At 42.4% G+C, this 27,929-nt stretch overlaps 2 protein-coding genes and 1 long non-coding RNA gene across 3 annotated transcripts; 2 read left to right on the forward strand and 1 right to left on the reverse strand.

Annotated features, from left to right (window-relative positions):
• Positions 1–502: 502 nt before the first annotated feature.
• Positions 503–16,371, reverse strand: LOC115372693 (inhibin beta B chain). Its single transcript, XM_030070781.1, has 2 exons — positions 15,219–16,371; positions 503–4,760 (listed from the first exon to the last, which is right to left on the reverse strand). Exons 1-2 carry the CDS (start codon positions 15,610–15,612, stop codon positions 3,985–3,987), a joined length of 1,170 nt encoding a protein of 389 aa, XP_029926641.1. The 5' UTR covers positions 15,613–16,371; the 3' UTR covers positions 503–3,984.
• On the forward strand, positions 14,253–27,915 carry LOC115372708 (uncharacterized). The gene is made up of 2 exons (XR_003929467.1): positions 14,253–14,298; positions 26,489–27,915. It is a non-coding gene; the product is annotated as an uncharacterized LOC115372708 (long non-coding RNA).
• Positions 20,162–27,769, forward strand: LOC115372699 (ras-related protein ralB-A-like). The gene is made up of 5 exons (XM_030070793.1): positions 20,162–20,290; positions 22,091–22,258; positions 24,143–24,351; positions 24,911–25,085; positions 26,310–27,769. Exons 2-5 carry the CDS (start codon positions 22,145–22,147, stop codon positions 26,415–26,417), a joined length of 606 nt encoding a protein of 201 aa, XP_029926653.1. The 5' UTR covers positions 20,162–20,290; positions 22,091–22,144; the 3' UTR covers positions 26,418–27,769.
• Positions 27,916–27,929: the final 14 nt, after the last annotated feature.

A 27,929-nucleotide genomic window follows, 5' to 3' on the forward strand; every position in this document is an offset into this window, starting at 1 on the left:
AGTGCCCTGGCAGTGTTTGTGCTGTGCTTGACCCACTGAGCTCCAAAGATTATTCAACAATCTTCTTGCCACAGTTTTGATTTTCTACTCCAGGAGGTGCTCCATGCTTTAGTGACTGCAACAACACAAGTAAGTCACAAAACGGCTCTCCAAAATGCGTACAATTGGTAATAAGAAATTTATTTTTCAACAATTACAAAGAACAAAATAATTCAAAAGCATATTCATATGTTACATTGACTGTACAGGGATCGGATGGCATGTGCTTTTTTTACTCTAAATGATTCTGGAACAACAAAAAGAAACCTACGAATATTTAAGTAATTTGATGAAAAAATATGAAATATTCCATGTCTAGGTACAAAATAGAAAAAAGATTAAGCTGAATATGGACTGATATTGTACCCTGATACAGTGTTTAGGCCTCTTAACTGTCACAAAGTATTTTACAACAACAAAACATGACGGCATTGCCATCTTTCAATAGCTAAACCTCTTGGCCTCTTTGGTTCAATGATTAGGTATAATACATTTGAACAGAGCTCAATTTTGCTTCTATAAAAATAACTTTTTTTTTTTTCAATGGCAGTTTCTTTTTTTCTTATTACTAATCACGCAACTCTTCAGTGCAAATATTCTAACAACCATTCGCTTTGAAGAATAAGCGAAAGATTACAGTGGCAGGCCCGGCTGGGGTCAGGCATTGGACGGGGAGAGGAAAGAGGTGAGGAGCAGCGCCGCGAGATAATAAGCAGTACCTGAACACTAGTAATTTTCCCAAATGTGCACCCTGGTTTCTGTTACATAACAGTACACGACAAAGCAGGGAGTGAGAGCGGAACACGCTGCACCTCTGAAATAGCAAGCCGCTGGAACATCTGACCTGAAAACATCAAGTGTTGTCAAAGTGACTGAGACCTGAAACTGTGTCTCGCGTTCAACGGGAATGTTCAAAGGACCTTGGAAACTCGACAGTAATTCAGCCATGCCGTAAGACGGATTTAGAGTCTGACGTGCACACTGAAGTTAGTCCTAAATCACTATTTATGCATTCCATCTGGGTCACAGTCACGTAATAAACAGTACTTCATAGCTGTGGCTCCAGAAATCCAGCGTCTTGACTTCACCACCTCGTAATAGAAACCACGGAGCACAAATTGGAGGGTTAATAGGGATACGACTCATCGTCTCATCGGCACGCTCCTCATCTCTCTCCACCTTCCAGCCAACGCCCAGCCCCGCCTCTGCCTGCCACAATTACATTTCAAGTATTGGTGATAGTTTGTCACTAGAGCTAAAGTTCAGCTTGTCTGGTACATGGGTAAATACTATACATTGCATAGCTCATGCGGCACTTATTGTTTTAAAAGGACTGTGGGCAACGATGCGCCACATAGGGCTCATTAAAGGCATTTCAATCTGCAAGTGCTATCAAAGTGTGCATTGGGAAGTGCTAAGCTGCACCATCACTAACGGAGCAATATGGCAACTTTTCACCTTTGCTGACTGAAATGAGACATATTTAATATTTTTTTGAATAATTTGAAGAAATCAAGCTTTCCCTCTAAGGTGATGCTGTGAAGCAACAAGCGAGGGAATGAAAGTTTTGTTTTCATAATAGAAACAGATAAAGGTAGACGGATGAATGTGAGGCCGTTCCTGAAATTCATCGTAAAATCTTCAGCGCAATAAAGGTTTTTGCTCTGTTTGACAAAGAAAATCCTTTATTGGCAGGGTGGTGTAGTGATTAGAGAGACTTTCATGTAACCAGAATGTCACAGGTTTGATCCTCGCAGCGACCAGAGCATCGCTTCACTTTTTTTGTCCCGTTCAGTATCTGTGTCTCTTTAAGTGTCTGGAGCACAGCCTCCGCTAAATTCTTTAAATGTTAATGCATACTACAGATGTAGATGTTGTAGAAGTCCCACTTTGGACTGCATGCTTGCTGAGCTGCTGCTGCCTTTTGGCTCCATTCCCAAGGTCCACTGTTTAGAAAAAAAACAAGTGTTGTTCTCCGTTCAGCCATGGGAAGTCAAGTAGAACAGCTTGCTGACTTTTAAACTGAGATAAACTGACATTTTGTGTTGCAGTGCTCTAATTTGCTTCTGCTGTGTGTGGCATTATGAGACCCACCTGAAGTGTTAATGTGGGATGCATGCAGGATGCGTCAATGGTGACTTCTACAACTGTGGGCACATAAGACCGATTCAAACAGATTATCATCAGTTAGTTTCTGGACGACTGCCTACGAGTGTTAAGGAGCATTTAGAGACATTCGGAAACTCTAAACCCAAGACGTTAGCAGAGCAATAACCGTGGCATTCTGGTTACAGAGTCCCTCCCTCAACTGAAAGGTCACAGCTTCGATCCCTGCTACAGCTAATGTGTCCATCAGCAGTCATGTGTCCTGAACAAACCACTGACCCCCTATCTGCTCGCTCATTGTACGTCAGTCTGGATAAAAGAATCATTTAAATGCCTGGAATGTAAATGCATGGTCTGATAGAAGGTTTCATACAATATCTTGAGGAACAGTGCTGAAGGATTGGATCCATAATTCACCATTTACATGGCAATCCATTTGTCACAAATGCCTAAAGTCATTGTACAAGCTGTAAGAATGTCAAACGTAAACCCCTCTTTGCTCTATAAGCCATTGGCCACCTGTTTTTCATAGCCAAAAACATGGGAGAACGGGGCAGTGCTGGTCACAGTTGTTGTAGTTGTCACAGACAGCTGAAAACCTTTTAGATGCTCAGCACTCTTATGCTACAAGTCAAAATATTTCTAACTTCTAGCAAGCTAAACAGCTCAGACAGCAACACGCAACAGTGCATCCTTTCCATTGAGGATACTGAGAAAGAAACAAAAGAAAAAAAAAAAAGCCAGCACTGCAAATAGAGATTCAGCACGGACACACAAGCAAGTAGGTTTCTTGAATTTCAGGTGTGACCCCTCACACTGACAGCTCTACCTTTTCGTTGTCAGGGGGATTATCTTCTGGTTTGCTGAAGGTATCGGTGGAACAGAAACAACGTCGGGGTTGAAGTGTCTTTATCCGCTGTGCTTTTTCTATCGTGACGTCCAATTCCGGAATGTGTTCGAAAGTCGATTTTTGCCGAAGCCAGTTTTACCGTGGGAACACAGTTTTCTCTAAGACAGGGTGTGTGAATGGCTCCCGGCTTGAAGTGCTGTACGTTGGTGACATTTGATTGGTGAACCCAAAAAAAAGTTTCAGTGCTTTTTCCCAGGTGTTTGCAGATACAGTCTCTTGAAAGAAGCGTACTCGAATCACCCCCGAACCCCACCCCAACATCCCACCTAGTGAGACTCTTTCATCATTCACATCAGGCTGCCTCCACCTCCCCTAGAGTAGATTTCTCTGTTTTCATGTTACAGGTTGGACTCATGTTTTACCTATGAAGAGTTTCACTCCAAAATGAGATAGCCACTTTTATAAATGTGACAGCTACTCTTACAAAGTGACTGACAGCACAAAATTCAATCAAACTATGGTACTTTGCAAAGGCTAGTAGGTAAGTCCTTGGTTGACAGAATGATATAACACTTTTACAAACCAGACACTCACTATTTTAGAGATACTGAATTATGAATTTCAGGTAATGATTGTTTTCCAAGGTGTTCCAAGATATTTAGTGTTTTGGAAGAGAACTCTTCACGTCCCTTTAAAAGTGAGAACATCATCTTGTCTTTACACAAAGAGTCGTACATTGGCGGAAAGTCTTCCACCATAGAATATTAACAAAATAGGATATCAACAAACATAAATATATATACAAGTGTTTGTGCAGGCATACATGAGCGTGTGTAGATATGTGTGGATGAGGTTGTGTGTGCGTATGTTTTCTCGATAGTCCATAAATATCGCTTTGTTTCTATAATTATTTTTTTTCGTCGTAATATTGTGAATCTGTTTACAGAAGTTCTTCAGTTCCACTTTAAATAAACAAGATAAAAACATACTCAAGCACAGCCACACTCCTCCACGATCATGTTGGGAACGTCCCGCTTGACGATGTTGTACTCATCGTCAAAGTAGAGCATCGACATGGTGCTGAGCTTGGTGGGAATGCAGCAGGAGTTCATGGAGCCCGGGCTCATCCCTCTCATGCGGTACTGGTTCACCACGGCCGTGTGGAAGGACGAGGCTGAACCAGGCACACCCGCCATGTACGCCGGGCAGTTCCCCTCGCAGTAGTTCCCAAAGTAGCCCGACGGCGCGATGATCCAGTCGTTCCAGCCAATGAGCCGGAAGTCTATGTAGAACTGCTGGCGGCAGCACAGGCTGCTGCTGCCGTCGCACTCCAGCCCTCGCTTGCGGATGCGGTGCTTGTTGTCGGCCTGTCGCGCCTGCACCACCAAGAAGGGCCGATGGGACTCGTCGTTGTGATTGAGCAGCACGGGCAAGACGCCGTCCGCCTCGCAGCCCTCGCAGCGCACGTCCAGGTTCTGACGCCGGTCGCCTTTCTCAAACACCAACCGGACGGCGTCGGTCAGCGTGAAGGTGTGCCAGCCGCTGCGCTTCAGCTCCACGCGCTTCTCCACCAGGTTCCACTTGCTGCCCAGGCCAGGCTCCTGGTAGTACACCTTGACCGTGACCTTCCTTCGCGGACGCATCTCCAGAGGAACAGGCAGCAGCTTGAAGTAGAGCCAGAGGGTGGCCTGCGTCACGTAGAGGTTCTGGTTCCCCTCGTTGGAGATCAGGAAGAACAGGCTTGACTTGGACGTCACCAGCTCATCTGAGGAACAAAGAGACAGCAAGATAAATAATTAGCCATTCATTTGTGACACAAAAACTAGGCTGTCTGTCCCAAAATCTGGTTCATCACATTCCCAATATATGGAGAAAATTCCAATTAAGATACCAGCTTTGTGCATGAGTGGATGCAGCGTTGGAGCATTCTCAGAATGGCTGTGAGAACTGGGGACATTTCAAGCGAATGGTCCTAAACTGAGTTGGGATGTTACTATTTTGTTGAGAGGCCATGATCAACCATGCCTGTCTACATATCTACTTCTTGTTTGGGACATTTTGAGAGCAAACAGTCACAAACCAGATTGAGCACTGGAGAGTTAGAGGATGTGAACTTTGGGAGCAGCCTAAAGCAAGACAACAGGCCCTGGCCTCCTCTTGGTTCAGAATGGCATGAATCCTGTGGACTGTGACAGGAAGGCGTTGGGCGCATGGCCACTTGGCCTCCAAGTCGGTCCAGATATGAGAAGAGGGGCTTAAGAGAGCAGTGCACAAAGGTTCAAAGGCTTCCTGGTGAATGGTGCCTGAAAATGAGAGCTTATGGAGTCTAACTGTCCACACAATGAGCGCGGTGATGTAAAAAGGGGGAGCGCGTCAAAGGGCCAGGCAGCGCGGGCGAAGTGGCAACACCGGAAAAATAATGAGGCAGGAAAACCATTTACATGACATTAGTCATTCCTATTCCCACTTATTGTCTTATAAACCATGCCTGTTCTTCCACATAAAGCCTTTCTTTTTTAGGGGATATCAGCTAATTTGTGGCACCATTTTATAATGTTAGAAAAAGGGGAAAACGAAGAGTTCAAATCCAAGAGTTTGATTGCAAAATGCATGACATATCCCTTTAGGTAACATCAAAAATAAGGAGGCTTCAATGTCATCATTATCAACTGATGACTTTAGTGACCTGATAGCCTTAAAAAGGGCCATTATTTATCATTATTAACATTACAGTGTGTTATTATAATGCATTTATGCACGAAATGAGTCATCTCCAAGTATACATCAATATAAATATACAGACAGACCAGGTGCCTTAGCAGGTAGAGGCCATTGCACAACAGATGTATTCTACCAAAGTGCATTTGAGCAAGATATTAAGCTGCACTAAACTAGAAGGGAATGTCATTGCTGGTTATCCCAGTGTGCTTGTATCCTTTATGAACTTAAAATCTATCTAGAGTACACAGGGTGAGCCCAGTGAGAATAACAAACAATTTGTAATAAACTGTTTAAAAAGAAAGATTAGGTTCTCCCTGTCCCCTACTCTGATTCCCTCGCTATTTTGTCACAGTCCTCAATAAAAATGAAGGAAGACTCAAATTTGGCAAGAGCCAAGGCCAAAGCAGAGCAGCCCTGCACGTCTCTCCGGTTCATCTGGCTATTTATCGAGCCTGTGTGTTGCCTTGTGTGCCTCACTGCAAGCCAGTGTTCCCATTAGGCATGATAAAGTTTCTAAATGGAAAAGAAACATGTAAATATGGAGACCTCGGTTATGGGACAGTCACTCTAAACCAGTGAGAGAGCAGTGCCTACCCATGACCCTCGTCGCAGGCTGCATATGCAGAATGGTGAACAAATCCAAGCAAAGAATTTTCCCTTTTCAGGTTGTTTCATTTGCTCTGTTATCAGAGGAGGCCTACAAGCTTAACATGACTCAGAATTTAGAGAGAAAAAAGCATAAATTGGAGAAAAATGTGCCATAAATTGTCTTGAAACACCCAAAATTATATCCATTTGCTCTAAATATAATAAACAGAAAAATGGTCATATGATTCTTACAAAGACATTTGTTTAATGCACAAAATTAAGTCTTAGCTGCACCATAGATACAGTAAATGTGTGTGTGCAGCAGCTTCTTTTATGTCAAGCAGCCCTTGTGTTCACAGGCATTATACCTGCTTTATTGAACCATGTTTTATTGTGATGAGTTAAAAGCCTCGCCGAGTTTGCCGCTCCTGCTTTTGTGACCGTTTCACCGTCATAGCCGCCGCAGAGCGAGCGAGCCACATGGAGAAGCTGAGTGACACCTGTCAGGTGAAGCAGATTAGAGCCGCACATCAGGTCTGAGCCGCCTGAACTCCCAGCGAAGCGAATTGAGATTGACAGACCCTCAGCTGTTCGTAAGGAGGGAAACAGGAGCGCAGGACGTGAGAGCGCATATGTTGGAAAGGACTTGAGGTGCAATCTGAGGTCCAGTAGGTGAACTTGAGATTTTGTGGCTGGACATTTGCATTTGCAATCTGGCTTGCCATCATTTTGGAAAAAAGTCTGACTTTGCTGAGACACCCTTGATTGTTTCTGTAATGCTCAGCTGTTTTTAAAGTGGTAATCCCCAAGACTGATGCTTTTTTCCCCATCTGATCACCGTGGTGTTCCTGAAGATCACCTGTCAGTCAAACAGGAACTTGGACTTTCTGTCGATGGAGTTTGAGTTTCTCTTTTGGCGATTGCTGCTCATGCTACAGTCCTTCCTCTGTTTATTACTCACTTTTTAGCATGTGCAAAAACAGTGACATAATTCCTGATTGGTCAAGAAGATTGCCTACTACTGAGGCTAATGGTTTGAGTAAACCTGTGCCTTCAAGTTTAGGACAGCAAATGGAAATGATTTAATGAAGGCGAACATTGAAATCAGCAAAACAAATTTATTTCTATGAAAAATGCACATTGCTCTCCGGTAAATGAAATTACAAGGGAGAAGCAAGCGAAATGGGCGGGGCCGGCAATCAGCGTGAGCCTTTTGGTGCCTTTTAGCGAGCCTCCACATGCATTACCTCACCGCACACACACACACACACACACACACACACACACAGGGCAGGTAATCTCTGTGTTATTACTCAACAGCTTAGATGTTGGACCACACACTGCCATGCAACGGGCTTGTAGATACAACACAGCTGTCAAGTTGGCAGGCAGAAATCGAGGCGGGCGATAAGAGGCTGCAGAATGGAGACGAATGCTCTGTTTGTCTGCAGGTGACTTTCATGTCGATGCCGCGGCTGTTGTGTGTCCATCAACAGCCTCGTAGCGCGCCGCCAGCCGCTCGCTCCCTCCGAGCTGCTCTGGATCAAAGCCACGGCTGAAATGCCTTAAATGTACATGTAAGTGATGTCTGTGGTGTCGAGAAGTGGGTGCTACCCTCCGTCTAACTCCTCACGGGTGAAAAGGAGAGGGGGGAAAAAAAGGCAGCTAAAATGCTTAAAATGTAAACAGGCTTGCTAATTAGCAGCCGCCACATGCAGGTAAATATTTGAAGTTGTGCCTAGATTTGTGTAGTCCGTCATGTCTCGGTGGTGGATTAAATAAAGCCGCTGAAGCTACAAAGTCAGCAAACAACGAAAACAAAGTAGAATTGCCTGAGAGAAGATTTTTCAATGAAAGGTGGTGAAAGGATGAGAGCAGGATCTACTGTCAAATAAGGAGCAGCTAAATTCATTAATGAAGGACTCAGTGGAAGAAGAGGTTATCTCAATGGAACCTTCCTGGATATAAAGGTTGAATAAATAAATAAATAAATAAATAAATACATAAATAAAAATTATTACTTTTTTTCCCATTGTTTATTTTATTTCCATTTATTTGTCTTTATTTTTTATGAATTTATAAATTTAATAAATTTGTTATTTTGGGCAATTTATTTACATTGGTAACTTTAGTACACATTAGTTAAAAAAAGAAAAAAGAAAATTAGCAAGAGAATTAAATGAAAACCTGCAGAAAATTGGCAAAAAAAAAAAAAAAAGAAAATCAGACAAGAAAAGTATATGTAAAATGATTAAAATGATATATTTTAATGTCAGAGAGTTGGGTTAAAAAAAATCCCAGTTGTAAAATGTAAATGTAATGATTTAGAAAAAAAAGAAAGAAAGAAAGAAAGAAAGAGAAAGTAAAAGGTAGTTAAAAAATCAGAGTGGCCGGTAGAATCTGGGGCACCAACCAGACACTGTGGCAGGTTGACCGAGCGTTTTATTTTCCAGCCTGAATGTAAAAATACACAAATGCATGTGGCGACTTTGATGGAGCGGCCGCTGGGCAGCGAGTCGGGCGCCGCCACCACCACCAGGAGGAGGAGGAGGAGGAGGAGGAGGAGGAGGAGGAGGAGGAGGAGGATAGTTAACCGACGGTTTGCGAGCGAATTCATTTGTCACAGATGAGCAGCCTCATTGTCTGAGATGAAAATGAGGAGATGGGAGGATTCCTATAAGATGAACTGCGTGACAAGATGAAGTGGAAGACAGAGGAGATGTGCGCTCGCCTGTGCTGCAGTGACGAGTCCGGTGCGCCATGTCAGCAAACTTCAAATCAAGTTTGTTTGCAAAAACAGATAAATGCCATTAATGGAAAAAAATAAGTATATATATAAAAAAGAAGTGACTGTTGTAGTGCTTCCCATAATGTTTCACAACCTTCCACAATCCAAAATGGCATAAAGACAATATCCCCAATGCTTTAGCCTGCTAGTATGAATTTATGATGAAAAAATATAGCTCATACAAATAATTATGTTTAAAAATGTCTCTTTGTTTTGTTCCTGAAAGACTTTTTCAAATGGAGAACTGATCTGAGGATATCCCTGTTACGTGACATGCAGGTTCGACGTGAAGCCAAATGAAACCAAAATTTTTCACTTTCCGACATCAAGTCCAGATTAAAACGGTTAAAAATGCCAAAAATGTGTCGTCTTATTGAAAAAAGAAGATTGTGGTTGATACCCAAGCAGGAGAGTCACCGCCTTTCCGCTGCAAACGAACTGTTTCGCAGATTTGACATCTCATCTTACTACACTGCAAAAAAACCTCCACGTTCACAGGTCAGTCAGTCTAATTAAGAGGGCGATCCACTCCAAATATCAGGAAATGTGAAATATTAAAATGCAGTTATTGTAGAACTAAAAGAAATCCTGATTTATCATGTTTGAAGTGCCTGGATCGCCGTTTTCACTACTGTTTCCCTGCGGACACCCGACACTTTGATGATCTGTGTTTGATCATCAAGCAGTCATTTTTTCAGTTTGGCATTCAGACTCAAATCTTGTTTTTTTTTTTTCCTGTGGGATGAGATAATCCCACTTCTCTCCAACGCTAATCAACTTTTCTCAAATCATTTTCTCGATCCTGGTGGCTGATCTGCCTCATTCTGGCTCGTTTCAACACATTTATACTTGTTCCCAGAAAAAAAAAAAAAAATACTCAAACAAGTGAAACTGCACTGGAAACAAGTGGGAGTGTCTCTGTCTTTTTTTTTTTATCCTCTCTAAAGAAAAACAAGATCTGAACACTGATGATGAGACTGAATGACTTAACACTGCCACACTCAAGTTAAATGAAAGTAATAATAGAGAGATATGACTTGAGACTGTGTGTTTTTACTGCAGGGCTAAAATATCCACGTCCAGTCAAGGTCACGGTGGAGAAACGAGGGGAGGCAACAAGCAAACGACACGCGAGAACGACAAAGAGACGCGAAAAGAGATGACGCCTTGGTTCCGGGATGTTTTTTTTTTTTTTTTTTTTTTTTTAAATATAGTTGCCGTTCCGAGTGAAAGTGGGAGAGCGGAGTCGTGCACACAGCAGCTTCAACAAGCAGAGTCATATAGAGCTTTGTAGACGGATCACACACACACTCTGAATCCTAATGGGCCTTTCAATCTGCATTCAGGCTGCACGCTGGCTGACACAAAAACTCTGACCTTATACTGAGGGAACTGATTCAACACAACCCCATCATGTCCCACGCACACACACACACACACACACACACACTCACATGCGTGTCAAGAAGCACGTTGAGGCATGCACTTGGAATATCACGGATGCATGTGCACGAACGCTCGTCGAAAACACAAGTATAATAACACATGCACACACACGCACACACACACACACACACACACACAAAGGGACTGAAATAAACACAAAATGCACGCATCATGACACACAACACACAACACACAGACACCTGGACACGGCGACACACACAATCAGGAACACGGGGGTAATGGGCAAACACTGATGCATAATAAAGTGGACGTAAACACACACACACACACACACACACACACACACACACACAGTTAGACTGGGAATAACAGGGCAAAGCTCCAAACAGCCCTGGGTGATGGGAGCGAGCGATTTCAGATTGTTGATGCGGACAGCAGATGTTTTGGGCGAGCGGACGGGCGCACGTGGGCGAAGCAGGTGGCATCGCTGATCATTTCCAGCCTCGCTCCCGGCCTCGCTGAGGAAATTGTTCTCTGAGCTTTGTCGCCATGCCACGTCCCGCTGGCAGCCGCTCGCCCTCGTTATACAGCCAACTGGCACCGGGCGGGGGGAGTGTGTGTGTGTGTGTGTGTGTGTGTGTGTGTGTGTGTGTGTGTGTGTGTGAAGGGGGGGCCACCGAGATGCAGGGCCCACGCCGCCACATCAGCCGGGGAGAGAGAAACACCGAAGGCTCGAAAACAAGACGAGAATCTCCCGAGAGGCTTCGCGTTTGTTTGTCTTTTGTCTTTCCACAAAAATCTTAAAAAGTTTTACTGTTTGGCAGCCGACGCAGAAGTCGCCCGATGTTGAACTTTTCCAACCGGCGCTCGAGCACAGAATGAAAAAAAAAAAAAGAGAAATGAGAAACCAAGACGATCATCTCGACTCAAATCCAGATTAGCACCGTCCTGCAGGTATCTCCATCTCAACAAGTCATGTAGCCTCGGGAGCCTCATCATGTAAAGTGTGTATCATGTAAAAACTCCTGTCTCTCTCAACTGGGACTGTCTCATAAAGCAGAAATGACCTCCCTAAAAAAGTCTTTAAACCTCATATTCAGTGTTAAAATTATGTTTTTTCTTCAAATAAGGTAAAAAATCTGACTTTAGAATGAGGTAATCCCACTTCTTCCCAATGCAATTTCACTTGTTTCAGGATTTTTTTAATAGTATAAATGTGTTGAAACAATGCAGAATAAGGCAGATCAGCCCACGAGGATCAAGAAACTTCAAAACCGATTCCGAAGCTGTTTTTATTTGACTTTATCGTGGCAACGTGACAGAAATGGGCATGTACGCTGTAAAAAAAATCTCTATTGTAAGTCGGTCAGTCTCATCTTCAGTGTTCAAATCCTGTCTTTATTCAAACAGGGTAAAAAAATCTGCCGGTGGGATGAGATGCTCCCACTTTTTTCCGATGCAGTTTGAGGAATTGTTCCCAGAACGAGTGTAAATGTGTTGAAACGAGGCAGATCAGCCCATTAGGGTCAAGAAAATGACACTTGATTCAAGAAATTTCTGGATTTCTGGCTCCATATTAATGCTGCAGCGACTGAACGACGTGTTAAAGTACACGTTTATGTTTTTTCTGTGTGCTGATCATGCTCGGTGCTTACTGATTATAATTGCTGTAGAATTTTTGTTCAAAAAGATGCTCAAATATACTAATAAGATGAGCCTCTCGCACAAAAAATTCAAAACTTTCCGCACCAGCTCAGCCTGATTTGAGTTGACAAGAGAGGAAATGTCAGTGAAAACCAAAAACCAAATCATATTCCTCTGGGAACAAGTATAAATCTGCTGAAGCCAGGCAGAATAAGGCAGGTCAGACCACTCGGATCACGAAAATGACATTTTATTGAAGAAAATTCTGGAAAAAAGTGGGATTATCTCATCCCGCTTGCAGATTTTTACCTTCTTTAAAGAAAAAAACAGATTTGAACACGGAGGACGAGCCTGAGGGAGAACCCCGTCTCCTAAAAATTAAGTTCTCATACGGCTAAACTGCATTCCTAATTACATTTAGGGGGAAATGTGTTTCGTCACGGATTCGGTTTGTGTCAGACGTGTCACAAATTTGTTTCTAGTGAACATATCTTGTACATTTGAGCCGGTTCGGTCACTTTAGCCACCAAAAGCCCTCGGTCACAGTGAGAGAAGTCTTAGGTTTAGGCATAAAAACTCCTTGGTCATGGTAATGCAGTGTATCTTTGCGTTGGACTTGAACTCTGGTCGCTTCAATTGTTTGTCCCATCCGACACCCCGCCTGCCTTGTGTCATGGCTTTGAAACTAAAAGATTCAAATTCTGTGATGTATTACTAACACACATTAAACAAAATAGTCGATAACGCAGTTTCATTGTATGAGAATGCAATTTTTAGGCCACAGGGCTCTGAGATTGGAGATTTTGGCAGTGGTGCAGGGACAAATGTGTTGATCACTTTTTAAAACACACAGACAGCAGAGAATATAAACTCTAAGACACCAAACTCTCCTCCTGGCTGAGCTGAACTGTGCTTTGCCTCGCCCTGAGGACCATGTGAAGTTCCCTGTCAGCGCTTGTTGGAGTTAATTTAGCTCTCCAAGCGTCAAAAGCAACAAAATGACATGTGTCTGTCAGTCCACACCCATCAGAGACACTCTGAGCGGCTGGAGAGTTTCAAGCAGAGCCGCGTGAGCTTGAGGAAAATTTATTAATCTAATTATTCCTGGAAGAACCTGCCTGACAGGAGGCGAGAGGAGCCTGGATGGATTCGATGGGTGGCACCAGGCGTGAGCTGAATAAGTCCAAGCTCTCAACTTATAAACATGCAGATTCAACCCAAACAAGCACAAAGTCTTCACAGTGTGATAATATCACCATAAAAAAATCCTGTTATTACAGTTTTGGAAGCTTTTGAACTGATGGAGAGATATTTACACTGCAAGAAATATCCATCTATTAAGTCTTTTTGTCTCATATTCACTGTTAAAATCTAGTTTTTCTTCAAACATGGTTAAAAATCTGCCAGTGGGATGAGATAATCCCATATTTTTCCAACCCATTTTCACTCGTGTGAGGATTTTTTTCTGTGAGTGAGTATAAATCTGTTCAAACAAGGCAGAATAAGGAAGATCAGCCCACAAGGATCATGAAAATGACACTTGAGTCAAGAAAATTGTGGAAACAGGTTGATTAGTGCTGGAAACAGTTGGGATTATCTCATCCCAGTGTCAGATTTTTTGACCTTGTTTGAAGAAAAACAAGATTTCAACATTGAAAATGAGTTTAGATTATTTGTTAAGATGGAGATTTTTTGCAGTGTGCACAGAAAAATGCAAGTAGCAGCTACGAAAGACGACACAAAGGTCAGGTCACCTTTTATTTGCACCAACATCTAGTCATTTTTAAATAAGAATTCTGCTTTCTAGCTCATTACGTGGTATATAAACACTTCTTTTGCACACACGCACACACACACACACACATTTGTGGACAGCAGGGGTGGCAAATGGCAGTGCGGCTACAGATACTGTCCCATGAGGGAAAGGTCTGATTCCTGCAACAGGCAGCGAGTGTGTGTGTGTGTGTGTGTGTGTGCGTGTCCATCAGCAGTCCTGTCCGAGCGTCCTTGAGCATCACACTTCACTAAAACCAGATTCCTCTCCGTGTGTCACCCTGACTGATCACATAAGAGAATAAAAAGCCTTTATAGACACTGAAATCCATTCTTGCACCAACACACACACACACACACACACACACACACACACACACACGTAGCTAATGTGATGCTCTATGGTGTTGAGCCTTCAGCTGCAGCCTCAAAGTCACACCAACCTCTGACAAACTCACAATGAAGAGTTTCCAACCGAGCAAATTAAACTTCTCATTCAAAACTGGAATATCTGCTTGTTGGAAAGAGCAACACCTTCTTGTTACAGAACGACCAGCAGCACCAAAATAACACAAGCTTTGTCAGTTTTTATCAGGCTGCATGCAACTGAAGCCCCTTGCTGACAAACTGGTGCCACTGTTGCAGCCTGGATCCTCTGTATTATATAGAAACTAATCAAAAATGTAAGGGTGTGTTTATTTTTTTCTGAGTGCACACACACCAGTGCAGCATTTTTATTTTCTTCTTACTGAGAAGTAACAGGCTATCATTTTGAGGAATGTGTGTGCTCCACCTGTGCTTCCTATCATCTCCCTCAAGAGCAGAGACACTGAACAGAATCAGTGAGGGAGTCAAAAATGATCGTTTGGGCTCCTCTCTCGCTGAAAGACACCCTGGCTCCTTCAGGAAAAACCTTTCATTAAGTCAAATAAGCAGCAAATCCCTCTAATATCCATCTCAACAGGTCACTTAATCTTGTGTGGAATCTTGCATTTTTTGTTTTATATTAAACGAGTGACAAAAATGTCGATTTATTTTTGCCATCAGGATGTCATAATTGCAATTTCCAAATTCTTAACTGAATTTTCTTGAATCATACCTTCATATGATCTGGCTTATTCTGCCTCGCTTCGCTGGAAAATTTGAAACGGCTGGGATTCTTGTCTGACTCCCGTTAACAGGTTTGTTTTCGCGTTTCTTAATTTAAAAAAAAAATAAACTGCACTTTTAAGTGTGAATCTGAAGAAGATGGTCGTTTTGGCAGCCCGCCACCCTGTCCCGTGACGCGCAGTGTCTCTGTACCTGTCTCTGCAAAGCTGATGATCTCCGAGGTCTCCTCCAGCACCTCGTTGCTCATCGGGTGCCCGTCCAGGTTTGGGATCTCGACCCTCCCGTCCTCGCGCACTTTACCGGCGTGGAGCTTCCGGAGCGCCGTCACCATGGCCGCCTTCGGGACGGGGTGCGTGATGTTGGGCCTCTCCCGCATCTGCAACCTGCTCAGGATGTGCCTCTTGACGGCCTCCAGGAAGTCCAGGTTCAGCCGGCCCGAGTCGGGGTCCTCCGGCTGTGCCACCCCGCAGGACGCGCAGGTATCCCGGGACACCGTGTTGTGCGTCTCGGCCCCGGGCGCAGTGGTGCAGCGGATGGAGAGGACGCAAGCCACGAGTAATGCCACTTGGAAAAGGCAGCTAGTCATTTTCTGTTTGAGGAAGTGTAAAATAGCTTTTGTTATCAGGTTGCTTTGTAGTTCGAGTCGTGAAAATTAAGTTTGAACCGGTAAAAAAATCCGCTCAGTTCCAAGTTATCTCCATGCGTAATGGCTCGTCCGCTCAGATCTGAGGCGCTTGGATGCAGTCGGTGCGATTTACTCCCATTCACTCGCAGGAAAGCATTTCATTTCAGCATCATATGTCTCTTTGGTCATTCTCAGTGGCCTGTCAAGCGGATGGATGGCTGGAGGCGCACGCCGGGAAGCCAAGTCCTCGGAATACTACGGGATACTACGGCGCCCCTTCGTCAGAAATGACTCTGCGTCAGAGTTTGAAGTCGCCTCACACAAAAAGCATCACCCCTGTCAGTGTCTCAGTCTGTGCAAGACCAGAACATGTCATGGTTTCATTTATCCGCATCAGCCCAGCTGGAAATCTCCCATCAGTGACCAGAACGCAAAGTATTCCACAAACCGAGGGGAAGCTTTAGGAAACTGCGGGAAAAAATCCAAATCCCACTTTGACATTTTTTTTTTCAAAAATTCAATCCATCATTTTTTTCCTCACTTAGAAATCCTCCTAATTTATCCTCAGTTTCCTTTTTTTTTCTTTGCGTCTTTCTCTCTCTCTCTCTCTCTCTTTTTTTTTTTTTTAATTTCAGGCGTGCGCTCTCTTGGATGGGACTCCCAGTGTGCTGTGACCGCGCCGGAGTGCCGATGCGCAAAGAGGTGTGCCAAGCGGACGGAGCGTTTCCATTCTGGCGTCGGGATCCGCCACACACTGAAAACTTTTTATACATGGGAATGGAACCACGTGGGACGAGCCACCAACGAGAGAGCGGCTGTGGAGAGAGAGGGTGGGATGGATGGGTATACATGAACACTCCCCGAGGAAAAATCACTATCCTATAGGGACTTTGAGTAGGTCTGTGGTGCATAGTGAGTTCAGAGCGACGTTCCTATACTTTATGGCTTTTAATATCCCATGATATCCCCCTGAATATTCCTATAATATCCTCAAAATTGACTTTATAGTGTCTGTATAGTGTTTTATTGTGTTTTGCCTGTACTTTTGTGATGTGACATCTGTATAATGTCCTTCTAAATGTTCTATCACGGGGTTGTTATGGCTCTTCGGGGCTCCTCAGCTGCCTGTCCGGGGGTTAAAGAAGGTGTAGTGAGCAAATAAAAGGAAATGCAAAACAGACCTCAGAGCAGTAGACAGTGGAAAAAGACTCAAGTGAGACAGCAGGTTGCGGAAATGTGAATATTGTCCTGCGTAACGTTTCCCTTTCCCATCATAAACTCACGAAAAGGAGCTATAGAAATTTTATAAACGTCTTTATGGAGTTCCTGGACAAATATCAAAGCATAAGGCATATGTTAAATTCCTTTGGTATGGACTATAGCATCATGATGATACTGCTGGGTGGGATGAGATAATCCCACTTGTTTCCAATGCAGGCTTTTAGCAATGCTTCTGGGAACAAGTGTAAATATGTTGAAACAAAGCAGATCAGCCCACTAGGATCAACAAAACGACACTTGATTCAAGAAAATCATCTATTCTGGCTCGATTTCAGCGCTGAACATGAGTCTGAATGGCTTCTTAAGGTGGATTTTTTTGGGTTTTCTGTGTGTTGATGATGCTCAGTGATCACTAACTATAATTACTGCAGAACTGTAGTCCAAGAAGATGTTCAGAAATACAAATTAGATTAAGCCTCTCTGGCCAAATTCAAAACTTTCCGCAACAGCTCATCCTAATGAGTCTGCCTTCGATTTGAACTGACAGGAGAGGAGATCCGGCCCGCACGATTTGTTAGTGAAAACCAAAAAACACAAATGAGCTGGCCACAACACAAGCTGTGCAAGAATTCCAGTGCAGCCTCTGGAAAGAGATACGAGTGGACTATAGAGCCTGACTGGCCTTGCTGTGAGAGTTATCACCGGTGAAATATAAAATCTGTGAATAGTGATGAGGGATATTCTCACGAAAACTTTTAGCTGATGCCTTTCCTCCTTTAAAGGCCTCGTCTTCACTCAACTTACATCACTTTGATTCACTTTATGAGACATCACCCTGAGAAGAGGAGTGGATAAACTCTATTCTGGACTTTAAATGTGGCAGTAAAGTAAATCCATCCATGACTTTGGTGTGTGTGACGCTCACACAGTTTGATCAGCAGCGTGGAGAGCAGCTTGTGCACAAAGTTGATGAAACACTGCCATCTTTTGTCCGTACAGTGGAACTGCAGGGACTCAGCTCCAAACAAAGCTTTTAAAATCTGTATTATGCAAGCTCTCTGCTTCACAGTCATGGATTTGCACACATTCACACTGAGCACACACAGTCTAATGCTGTCTTACTGCTGTTAAGGTATTCAAGACATAATTCTGATTTTGTCTATTACAGATTTTAAAGCTCCTCTGCAGTTGAGGACTTCCTGAGCTCTGGTGACATATGTTGTCTAAATCAAAATAATGTTAAATGAATAAATAAATGAATTAAACAATAGATAAATAAAATAAAACAATAATACTTGGAGGAATGCACTCCAGTGTTAAGTGTCCAGGTGTTTCTCGCCTTCTGTGCTTGGACTTAGGCAACAAACAACCACCCCTTGTTTTGCCCACCAGGAGAAGGGAAAACACGGAGGCACGGTCTGCGTATCTCCCCTTCCTCAGTACTCGTTTATCAAAGGTTTTGAATCACCACAACCACGAGAGGTCGTTGATCATACTGTCATAACTGTGCACCAAAAGTTTTAGGCTGACAGGTGCAGTGATATGCAAGATTAACTGCACAATATCCCCTCCAGGCTGCCACCTGGCGGAGATCATTACAAGAAGAAATAGTGTGAAAGGTTTGCAGTGAGCTTGCAGCTAATTTGCATGTGTTTTTTCTTGTTTGTTTTTTTTTAAATGACTTTTGGGCCTTTCTGCTTCATTAGACAGTCACAGTGCAGAGAGAAAGAGAGAGAGAGAGAGATTTGTCAGAGAGAGATTTGTCACAGTTACAATGCCGTGATTGCCACATGTTCAGGAAATCTAATGCAAACTGCAAGCAGCACAAAAACATATATGGATCATGAAGTTATTAATAAACTGCTGTTGAATTTGTGTAAGAAAATTCATTGCAACAAATCCTGCAAATGTGCTGCATATTTCCACAGATTGTTGCAAGAGGGTTTCTGTATTGTTTTGTTGTTTGTTTGATTAGTTATTTCATTTTTTGTAATATCCCTTATGTGTGTATGTATGTATGTATGTATGTATGTATTTATGTATTTATGTATATATGTATCTATCCATCTGTCTTCATTTTGAATTTTCAGTCTCTGTCAGTTTTCTGGCTCCGGCTCAGAATAAGTGCAGTTGCACTCTGTGGTTTTCGGCATAAAAACCAAGGCAAAGCGAAGCAGCAATAAAACCAGATGCTGCTTCCTCATGTTTTATTCATATTTCTTTTCATTTTTCTGCGGTTCATATTTCTCCCTCCCAGATCCACATGTGACAGTTTTTACTGTGGTCACCGTGCACCGGGTCAGAGGTCACATCCAGTCAGCCGTCCTTTGGTAGCCTGAAGGCACCGAAGCTGTTGGCAGGCAAACGCAAGGCTTTTATTGTTTGGAGGTTGCAGAAGGGCTTAAAATTCAAATCACAAAAAAAAAAAAAAAAAAAGAAAAACACATGGAGAAAGTTAGTGAGTTAGTTAGTATATCTTCATGAATGTGTGTAAGAAAGAGAAGTAGTAAATCAATAACATCCAGGTTTTATTCACTGATGTACTTACTGCACACTAGTTTTTGCAAAGAAAGGATGCTGAAGGAAAAATAAAAGAAAATCGAAAAACACAGAAAACCATCAGCAGCACCGTAAAATTTCACCTTACTCACTTAATTTTACTTTTTTTTCTCGTTTTCTTTGTTAGAAACCCTGAGACACAACAGAACAAAGCACGGCAAAATTATAAATAAGTACAATAAAATAGCCTACGACTAGTACTATTACTAACACTACTACTGCCACCAATAATAATAATAATTATTGTTGTTATAATTATTATCATAACGAATAAATGTGACATCCTGACATTGGAGATACCAGGAAACACTAATAAACAAAGAAGCAAAAAAAAAAAAAAAGAATAAAAATTAAAATTTTACAGCAAGGAATTCCGTGACATCATATCCTGTCAGCGGTAACATCTAAACATCCGTCTTTACAAGGAAATAAAGTAAGACATCTCACTCGGTCTCTGTTTCCAGATCTACCAAAGGGCCGTCGAGGAGCAGCTTTTTAGTTGCACATGTGCCGTCAAAACCATGTTGAAATGTATTGTACTCAAACTCAAAAGTAAGTATCACCAATAGCTCCAGTGAAGTTTTCATTTTTGTCAGGAAAAATGAATGATTTCAGATTAACCAGATCGGTTTCTATGGTAACGGCTGTGCCGCCTCAGCCCTGCATAGCGCTGATAGTAGAGCTGTCTTTTGTAGGCCGTAGTCAACCGCCGAGTGACTCCTCTTGCCGAGTATTCACGCTCTTTGGTTCAGTTGGAGTAAGGTGGGGCGAAGACTCAACTTGGCCGAGTTGTGGAAGTTGGGTGCATTTCGCCGTGTGGTGGAGTTGTTCAGTGAAGACGGAAAAAAGACGACACCAGGTGAGATATGAAACTCATTATCCTGTCGTCGAAAGGCTCTTTAACCAACCAAACGTCCCATCTGCTGAAGCTAATGGCGCTGGCTAACATTTACTAACGTTTTTTCCCCCCCGAGTCTCCGTGTTATCAGCGAGCCGTTTGTAACGTTATCTCCGGCTACTTCACTGAGAAGTTTGTCATTCCGCGGCGGAGACGGTTGATTGACACCCCTCGTAGCCAATAGCGGCTTTCGGCGGCGGTTGGTTCGCTGGCGTCGTCCAATCAGAAGTTTCTCTGGGGGGAAGGCGGAACCGAAAAGACGGGTTTGTTTTGAAATAGTGTCGTTTATACCTGTCAGCTGACTGAAACATAGAGGAAGCTGGGGCTGTTGTCTTGACAAGATGATTTATGGGTTCCTCTTTGGGCAAAAAGCATTGTTAGTTTCCTATTTAGCGCTTTTATATCTGGTAATTTGAGTTCCCTATGGACGGCTGCATTATTCAACATGTGACGGACTTGCAGGCATCGGCGGTGTGGACGTTTGTTCGCCGTCCTGCAGAGTGAACCTGTTGGCCTTCCTGCTGCTGCTCTGCCCACATAGTTTTGCCCTTGAAGGCAGCAGTGGCAGCAGCCCGCATTGAAATCAAACCTTAAAGGTCACTGACAAGTGGATTTTTCCATCTGCCTCCCTCCGGTGTATTTACAGTGGCTCTCTCTATCAGAAAGCCCTGCATTGTGTCTGACCACCGGAAAGCTGCTTGTAGTCTGGCCTCTGCAGCTGTGGGCATTTTGGTCATGTGTCTGCTTTGGTCCCTTTAGTTCACAGGTCAATTTTTTTTAATAAGATGAATGCTTTCTTTTTTCTTTTTTCTTTTTTTTTTTAATAATAGAAATGAGCCTCTTTGTTTGGTTGTATTGGTTTACTGACCAAGTCAAAGTATTGCACATATTAAAACAGTCAGACCAGGCAAAGGAAGAGGAATACACACATTTGACTTGTGTTTAATTAACTTATTTTATGTTAACTTATATTACTTTTAATTTTTGAGTTTTTGCCCTAGTATGATTATTATCTTGTTTTTTTTTTTATTATCATCATGTTACTATTATGGCACTATTGTAACTGATGCTAAACATTTTACATTTTTGTTTGATTTATTGATGCAGTGTACTCAGGTCTCCCTTGAAGATGAGATCTTGATCTCAGTGGGATTTACCTGATTAAATTAAGGTTATAATAATAATTAAGACGAAGAGGTGTGTATGAAGATATACATGTACAAATTACTTAAAAAAAAAAAAGGGCTGTTATGTTGCCCTCTTAATCATTTTATAAGTTAGTTATTGTATTTTTTATAATTTTTTTTTTTTAAATAATATTTTTGTTTAACATTTGCATAACAGTGTAAAAATCTTATTGAGGTGAAAATCTAATTAGCAAAAAATACCTGGCCTACAAAGCAGCATGGGACAACAGCAAACACTCTTACACAGGAACATCTGCTGAAAACAAAAATACAATTTATTGGAAATACAGCTAATTTAAAACTTATGATAGTCACCAGAATGAATAAATTTTAATTTTACTCAAAAACAGTGATCAATACTTAAAAGTATTGGAAAGTGAAACAGATTGACGGTGGGATATAAAATCAGGCAGTTTCATGTCGACTTGATCATACGTTTATATATCTGTATATGTGTCTATATGTGTATCTGAGTATATAAATGTGTGCATGCTTTTTTGTGCTTGTCTTGTGTACATTTGCATGTGTGTGTGTGTGTGTGTGTGTGTGTGTAATGGTGTGGCTCTCTCTGCAGAGTGTGACCGTGCGGTGAAGTGCTGAGGAGTGTGGCCTGACGCAGACCACAGCCATGGCCTCGGGCAAAAACAAGAACCAGACCTCCCTGGTTCTGCACAAGGTGATCATGGTGGGCAGCGGCGGCGTGGGCAAGTCCGCCCTCACGCTGCAGTTCATGTACGACGAGGTGAGCCACGCCGCACCGCCAGCACCGCTCAGTTTGTAATCTCATCGCCGTCGAGCTAATATAAGTGAGATTCCATGGTGAAAATTCTGTAAACCAATCAGATCGGCCTCTCTCTCCCAGCGGTCGTGTTGTTAGTGCTCGTGTTTCTCCACTTAAAGACTACATCTCCCATCATCCCTGTTGCTCTTCAACATTGTTGGATGTGATTTTTCACGTCTTCCACCTTCTGCAAAAAAAACTTCCAGAAACTCTGAAAGTTTCAGCTGCGTTTTCTCTGGAAGAACAGCGCCCCCTTCCTATTTTTGTGCAGTAATGCAACGCAGCAGATTTCCTCACGAATCTTGCCTTGTGCTTTAATTATTGTTTTTCGGTGATGTGATTATAATTAGATTTGTGTAGATTGTCATTAGATATGATTTAGCTATGGTCTGTTTCAGTACATTTGTTGCACATAAAAATTTGGTAATGATTTATTTAGTACTGCAACAATTAGGCGAATAGTCGATTAATTGGCAACTTTAAGTTAATCACCAACTATTTTGATAATTGATTTTTTTTTTTTTTCCAAATTCTCTGATTCCAACTTCATGTGAATATTTTCTGGTTTCTTGAGTCCTCTGTGACGGTAAACTAAATGTCTTTGGGTCGTGGACTTTTGGTTGGGACAAAATGTGACGTTTTAGGATGTCGCCTTGTGTGGTCTGTGGTCAACATTTTTCACAATTATCGGACATTTCACAGACCAAGCAACTGATTAATTGATTAATCAAGGAAATAATCAACAGATTAATCAATATTGAAAATGATTGTTAGTTGTCGCTCTAGATTTATTGATCATAAACGGTGGACACAGCAGCTTTAAGAATTCACGTTGGAAGAACTTGGTTTCAAAATGAGTTATGAACCCAATACTGAGTCCTGATGAATATCTGGTATCTAAATGTTGATATGATTTATCATTGGAATACAGAAGCAAGATTTTCTTTGTTGTGTGGATTTACAAATTATGATTTATAGCAAAACATTTCAACAAATAAAGTCACTTTTGGAGCAAGATCAGGAAACTTATGTCCATGATTGACAAAAAAACAGCACCTTTACAGCCTGGATCATCCACACTTAACGGATGTTGAACGCTGATCAGGTAATGATGATGATCTTCCCAAAATGCTATCCAATTGGAAATAATCTCCTCACAGGTTAGTCTTCTGGATTAGGATTTACAAACATGAACAGCCAAAGCCAGAACAGAAGTAAGAGTCACTGCAGACTCTCCATCACCTTTGGTCCGTTTAGTTGTTGTTTTGCACGCATAAGGCAGAGTGCATTCATACGTGCTTATTAATAACCATGTAGTCATGTTTGAGGCCTGCAGGTTGGCCTGGTGGCTATAAAGACCAGCCTGAAACTGAAAGGTAACCGAAGCCGACACCTGCTAATCTGTCCAGCAGCGGCAGTTTCCTTGAACTGTTTCCCACTTAATGGACGTTTCTCTGGTTATGACCGTCGGCTGAATGCCCTGAAATATAAAATGTAATTAAACCGAACAAGTGAGCCGGCTATGTATCATGTGCGATTTTCAAGATTGGATTTTATGCCATAAGATCATTTGCACGCTTGGCTTGAAAATAGATGAGATGTGTTTCCTTTGGCTCCCTCTCCATCTCGTTACATTGAATTTACATTGATTTTATGTACATTTTGGCTGGATTGCATCTATAAACTACATAGAGATCAATCATAATACAAGTCTGACCTCTTCCTAGAAGTGGTTTTATATTTCTAATAACAATTTGAGCACCATTTGTTTTTTTTTCTTTGCTGGTGTGATCAGTCGAAAGTCACTTTGAGAGAGCCAGTCTAACCCGAGTGTGTGTCTCCCAGTTTGTGGAGGACTACGAGCCCACCAAGGCCGACAGCTACAGGAAGAAGGTGGTGCTGGACGGGGAGGAGGTGCAGATCGACATCCTGGACACGGCGGGGCAGGAGGACTACGCCGCCATCAGGGACAACTACTTCCGCAGCGGAGAGGGCTTCCTGCTCGTCTTCTCCATCACAGAGCACGAGTCCTTCACCGCCACCTCCGAGTTCAGGTCTGACCCGCGCCGAGTCAATCCACAGAAAATTAATCAGTCAACCGTTTCAGTCTTTTATCAATTAAAACTGCCAAACACTGTCCGAGCTTCACTAACATGTTCAGACTATCTTCCTTTTCTCTGTTCATATCTTTCTTTTTCTGCTGGCCAGATTAAGAAAGACTGACTCATGACTCCTCATCAAACTTTGGCTTCATTTTTGACACTTTCCTCACTAAATGATTGAAAAATAACCAGTAGATTAAGTGGCAATGAGAGTAATCTGAAGTTGGAGCCCCATACACCATTAAACTTAAAGAATATTATATTACGATTTCCAAACAATTAGACTCCACCCAGCATTTCAGTATGAACTAAGGATTTTGATCTCATCTCCAATGACCGAGTCACTGGTGTTAATCAACAGCTCTTATTAACCCCCAGACACGATGTTTAGGTCATTTTGTGCCACCAGATAGCAAAAAGATCACGTATCAGCTGTTAAGATTAGAAGCCACCTTATTGTGTTGTTGTTTGATCATGAACCAAAGGGAAACGTGCCGTGTGTTTGTGTCAGGGAGCAGATCCTGCGGGTGAAGGAGGAGGACGGCATCCCTCTGCTGCTGGTGGGAAACAAGTCGGACCTGGAGAACCGCAGGCAGGTTTCTGCCGACGAGGCCACGGCCAGAGCCGGGGAGTGGGGGGTGCAGTATGTGGAGACCTCAGCCAAGACACGAGCCAACGTCGACAAGGTACAGCATCCACGTTATGTTCTGTGTGAAAGGCTTTTACACTGAAGGAAAGTGACTGAAGTCACTGAGTCAGTGAGGACGGCTGGGGATGGACTCTGTGGCTTGTTTGCTCACAAAGCCATGATTTACTTGCACAGTCATGCAGCTGCATCATGACGGTGCCCACAGTCATTTTAAAGACTGTTTGTTGCACCTGTAATGTGCTGCTGACGTCCTGTGATGCCTTAAAGGAATATTCCAAAGTTTTGGGCAAAATACTCTTTTTCCAACTTACTCTGACAAGATGTTGGATGCCATTTTCACCTCTGGGTGTCCAGTGGTTTGGTTCCTGTTGGTGGCATTTCCTGTTAGCCTAGCATAAAGATTTGAAGTCTGTGGGAGTCATTAGCCTAGCTCCATCAACTTGAGGGAAAAAAAAAAAATTCCAGCAGCTCCAAAGCTGTCTTATTTACACAATCTCTCTTGTATTTGAAATTCAGGAATGTTCTCCTGAAATGACTTTCATGCTTAAAACGAAATTCCAGGGTTTGTATTTTGCAGAGCGGTCACAAATTGCCTTTTGAGAGCCAGTTTTACACGGGACACACACACACACACACACACACACACACACACACACACATGAGATGCAGAGAGTCTGTGTACCTGTTTGATCTGTCACCATGTCAGGTGTAATGTTGGATGAAAGCGGCACATAAAATGTTGAAAACAGGTTTCCCACAAAGGCAAAAAGGGAAGTATAAAAATGAGTAGGAAGGAGTCCTTAATGTGTAAAAGATTTTCATTGCAGCTGTGTGTGTGTGTGTGTGTAAGCCTTTGTGTGTTATTTGTGCTAGCCTGTAAATGCCTGGCATTGCTGTAAAACTTTGAAATGTCTCTTGAATGTAGTGTTTTGATATCACATGTCCATGAAAACACTAAAAAATGAGCAAAATGCCCTTATATTTAGGTTTTCAATGTGGTTTAACAGTAGCACTAACCTCATGAGGCACATACAAGTTAAATTCTCAAAGTATTAATTGGCATAACAAAGTGGTGTGCCCTCCGCTTTGAAACAACATAGTCTGCTTTTAAAGAGAGGTAGCTCACAGTGGCACCCTTAACGCTTTATGTCTTATGAAGTATACTTAGGTTTTACAAGCATTACCAAAAAAAAAGTTTTCCAGTCTTCTCTCCACCAGTTACCGTCTGCTGATAGCTCTCTCTCCCTCCTCTGTCTCCCAGGTTTTCTTCGACCTCATGCGGGAAGTCCGCAAGAAGAAAATGTCAGAGAGCAAAGACAAAAATGGACCAAGCGGGAAGAAGAAGAAACAGCGGTGCTGTATACTTTAACCCGGAAGCTGGAGACAAGGTGACAAGATGCCAAAACCAAAGCAAGCGGGGCCTCTGTCAGAGGGACTGAGCCACACACACACACACACACACACACACACACACTCTGCTGCAGGGCTCACAGTCTGCAAACTATCAAACTGTAATTTTCACTGCTGCGACTTCCAAACTGCAGGACCCGCGGAGGGAGGCTTGAACACAACCATGTAGGCCTTAATGCTGTGATTCTGTCCTGAGAGTGTGGTTAAAAAAAAAAATCACACTGAAAATCTGAGAAATTCAAACTGCTCAAACCACAAACCAGGCATTCACGTCTTCGGTTTGTTCACTGTGAATTTGTCTTTTCCAGCTGCACAACTTCCAAACTAATTCGAGAACGTGGTGTCCCGAGTGGAATTTACATTGCATAAGCATTCCAGTATCTTCTTTTTTTTTTTTTTTTTTTTTTTTTTTTTTTTTTGAGCATCATGCAGCTCCACACTCCGTGGTGACTCGTTCACATGACATGCTGGCATCCACAGGAAGTGAACCTGTCAATATTAAAGATATCATGTAATGTTGGTGTTTCCCCACTTCTGTCTGCTCTCTTTCCTTATTTACAGAGAGTGTGGTGCCAAACTGCATACCAAAATGTCTCACATTAGTGTTTCATTGCCCCCATATCCCATGTCTTAGCTGTTTTTTTTGTTATTCTTTGGGTCTACTCTTTGTCCCTGTACGCTTTAAATCCACTGGTGACGGCATGTCTTTCTGCGGCGAAAAGTGAAGGAATAAAAAAAATGAGCTAGTTCTGATGACTGAAGTGCAGCCTGGTGGATTGAACCTGTGCAGAGGTGAGGAGTTCAATCTGAAAATTTAGGAAAAGTTTTGTTTTTGTTTGGCGAGAGATGCGAGTTTGCCAGCGTGGATGAACACAGTTTATAGATTTTGCGATGCAGTTTGACCCAGTTTTCTCTCTGAAGGAAAGACAGAGTGACATGCATTAACCAGCGTGGGACACTTCACCAGTTTAACACTTAAAACTGTTTTTTTTTTCCCCTTTTTTTTTCCAAAAGTTGAAAATCCAGTGTCATGTTTTTATGGCCAAATTAAGAGAATGAAGATTTTTTTCCAGTCTGTCGGCCACCTTGACGAGTGAGCAGCCTGATGGTTCCCGCACTGAGATGACGTGCCTTAGCTGTTTCATTACAAAAAATCTCCATCTTAACAAGTCTTTTAATTTCATCTCCAGTGTTGAAATCTTGTTTTTCCTTCAAACAAGGTAACAAAATCCCACTAATCAGCCCACAAGGATCAAGAAAATGACACTAGATTAAAAAAAAAAAAATTCCAGAAACAAGTTGATCAGCGTTTGAACACTGAAGATGAGAATGAATGACGTGCTAAGATGTAGCAAGAGATTTTTGCAGTTTATTTCCATTTAGCCATTTACTCGTTTCAGTTATCTGAAAAAAAAAAAATGTAAAAAATAATGATAATTTACAGGGATCCATGAAAACAGAGCTCACTTTT

The sequence above is a fragment of the Myripristis murdjan genome, chromosome 2 (assembly GCF_902150065.1).
Source record: "Myripristis murdjan chromosome 2, fMyrMur1.1, whole genome shotgun sequence".
In the NCBI taxonomy this organism is placed as follows: Eukaryota; Metazoa; Chordata; class Actinopteri; order Holocentriformes; family Holocentridae; genus Myripristis; species Myripristis murdjan.

Excerpts from the sequence above, each read along its gene's own strand:
- LOC115372693 (XM_030070781.1), bottom strand. The coding sequence starts at position 15,612 with ATGACTAGCTGCCTTTTCCAAGTGGCATTACTCGTGGCTTGCGTCCTC. Across the intron at positions 4,761-15,218 it reads CATCAGCTTTGCAGAGACAG|ATGAGCTGGTGACGTCCAAG; the intron begins GTACAGAGACAC and ends TTTGTTCCTCAG.
- LOC115372699 (XM_030070793.1), top strand. The coding sequence starts at position 22,145 with ATGGCCTCGGGCAAAAACAAGAACCAGACCTCCCTGGTTCTGCACAAG. Across the intron at positions 24,352-24,910 it reads ACCGCCACCTCCGAGTTCAG|GGAGCAGATCCTGCGGGTGA; the intron begins GTCTGACCCGCG and ends TGTTTGTGTCAG. Across the intron at positions 25,086-26,309 it reads CACGAGCCAACGTCGACAAG|GTTTTCTTCGACCTCATGCG; the intron begins GTACAGCATCCA and ends TCTGTCTCCCAG.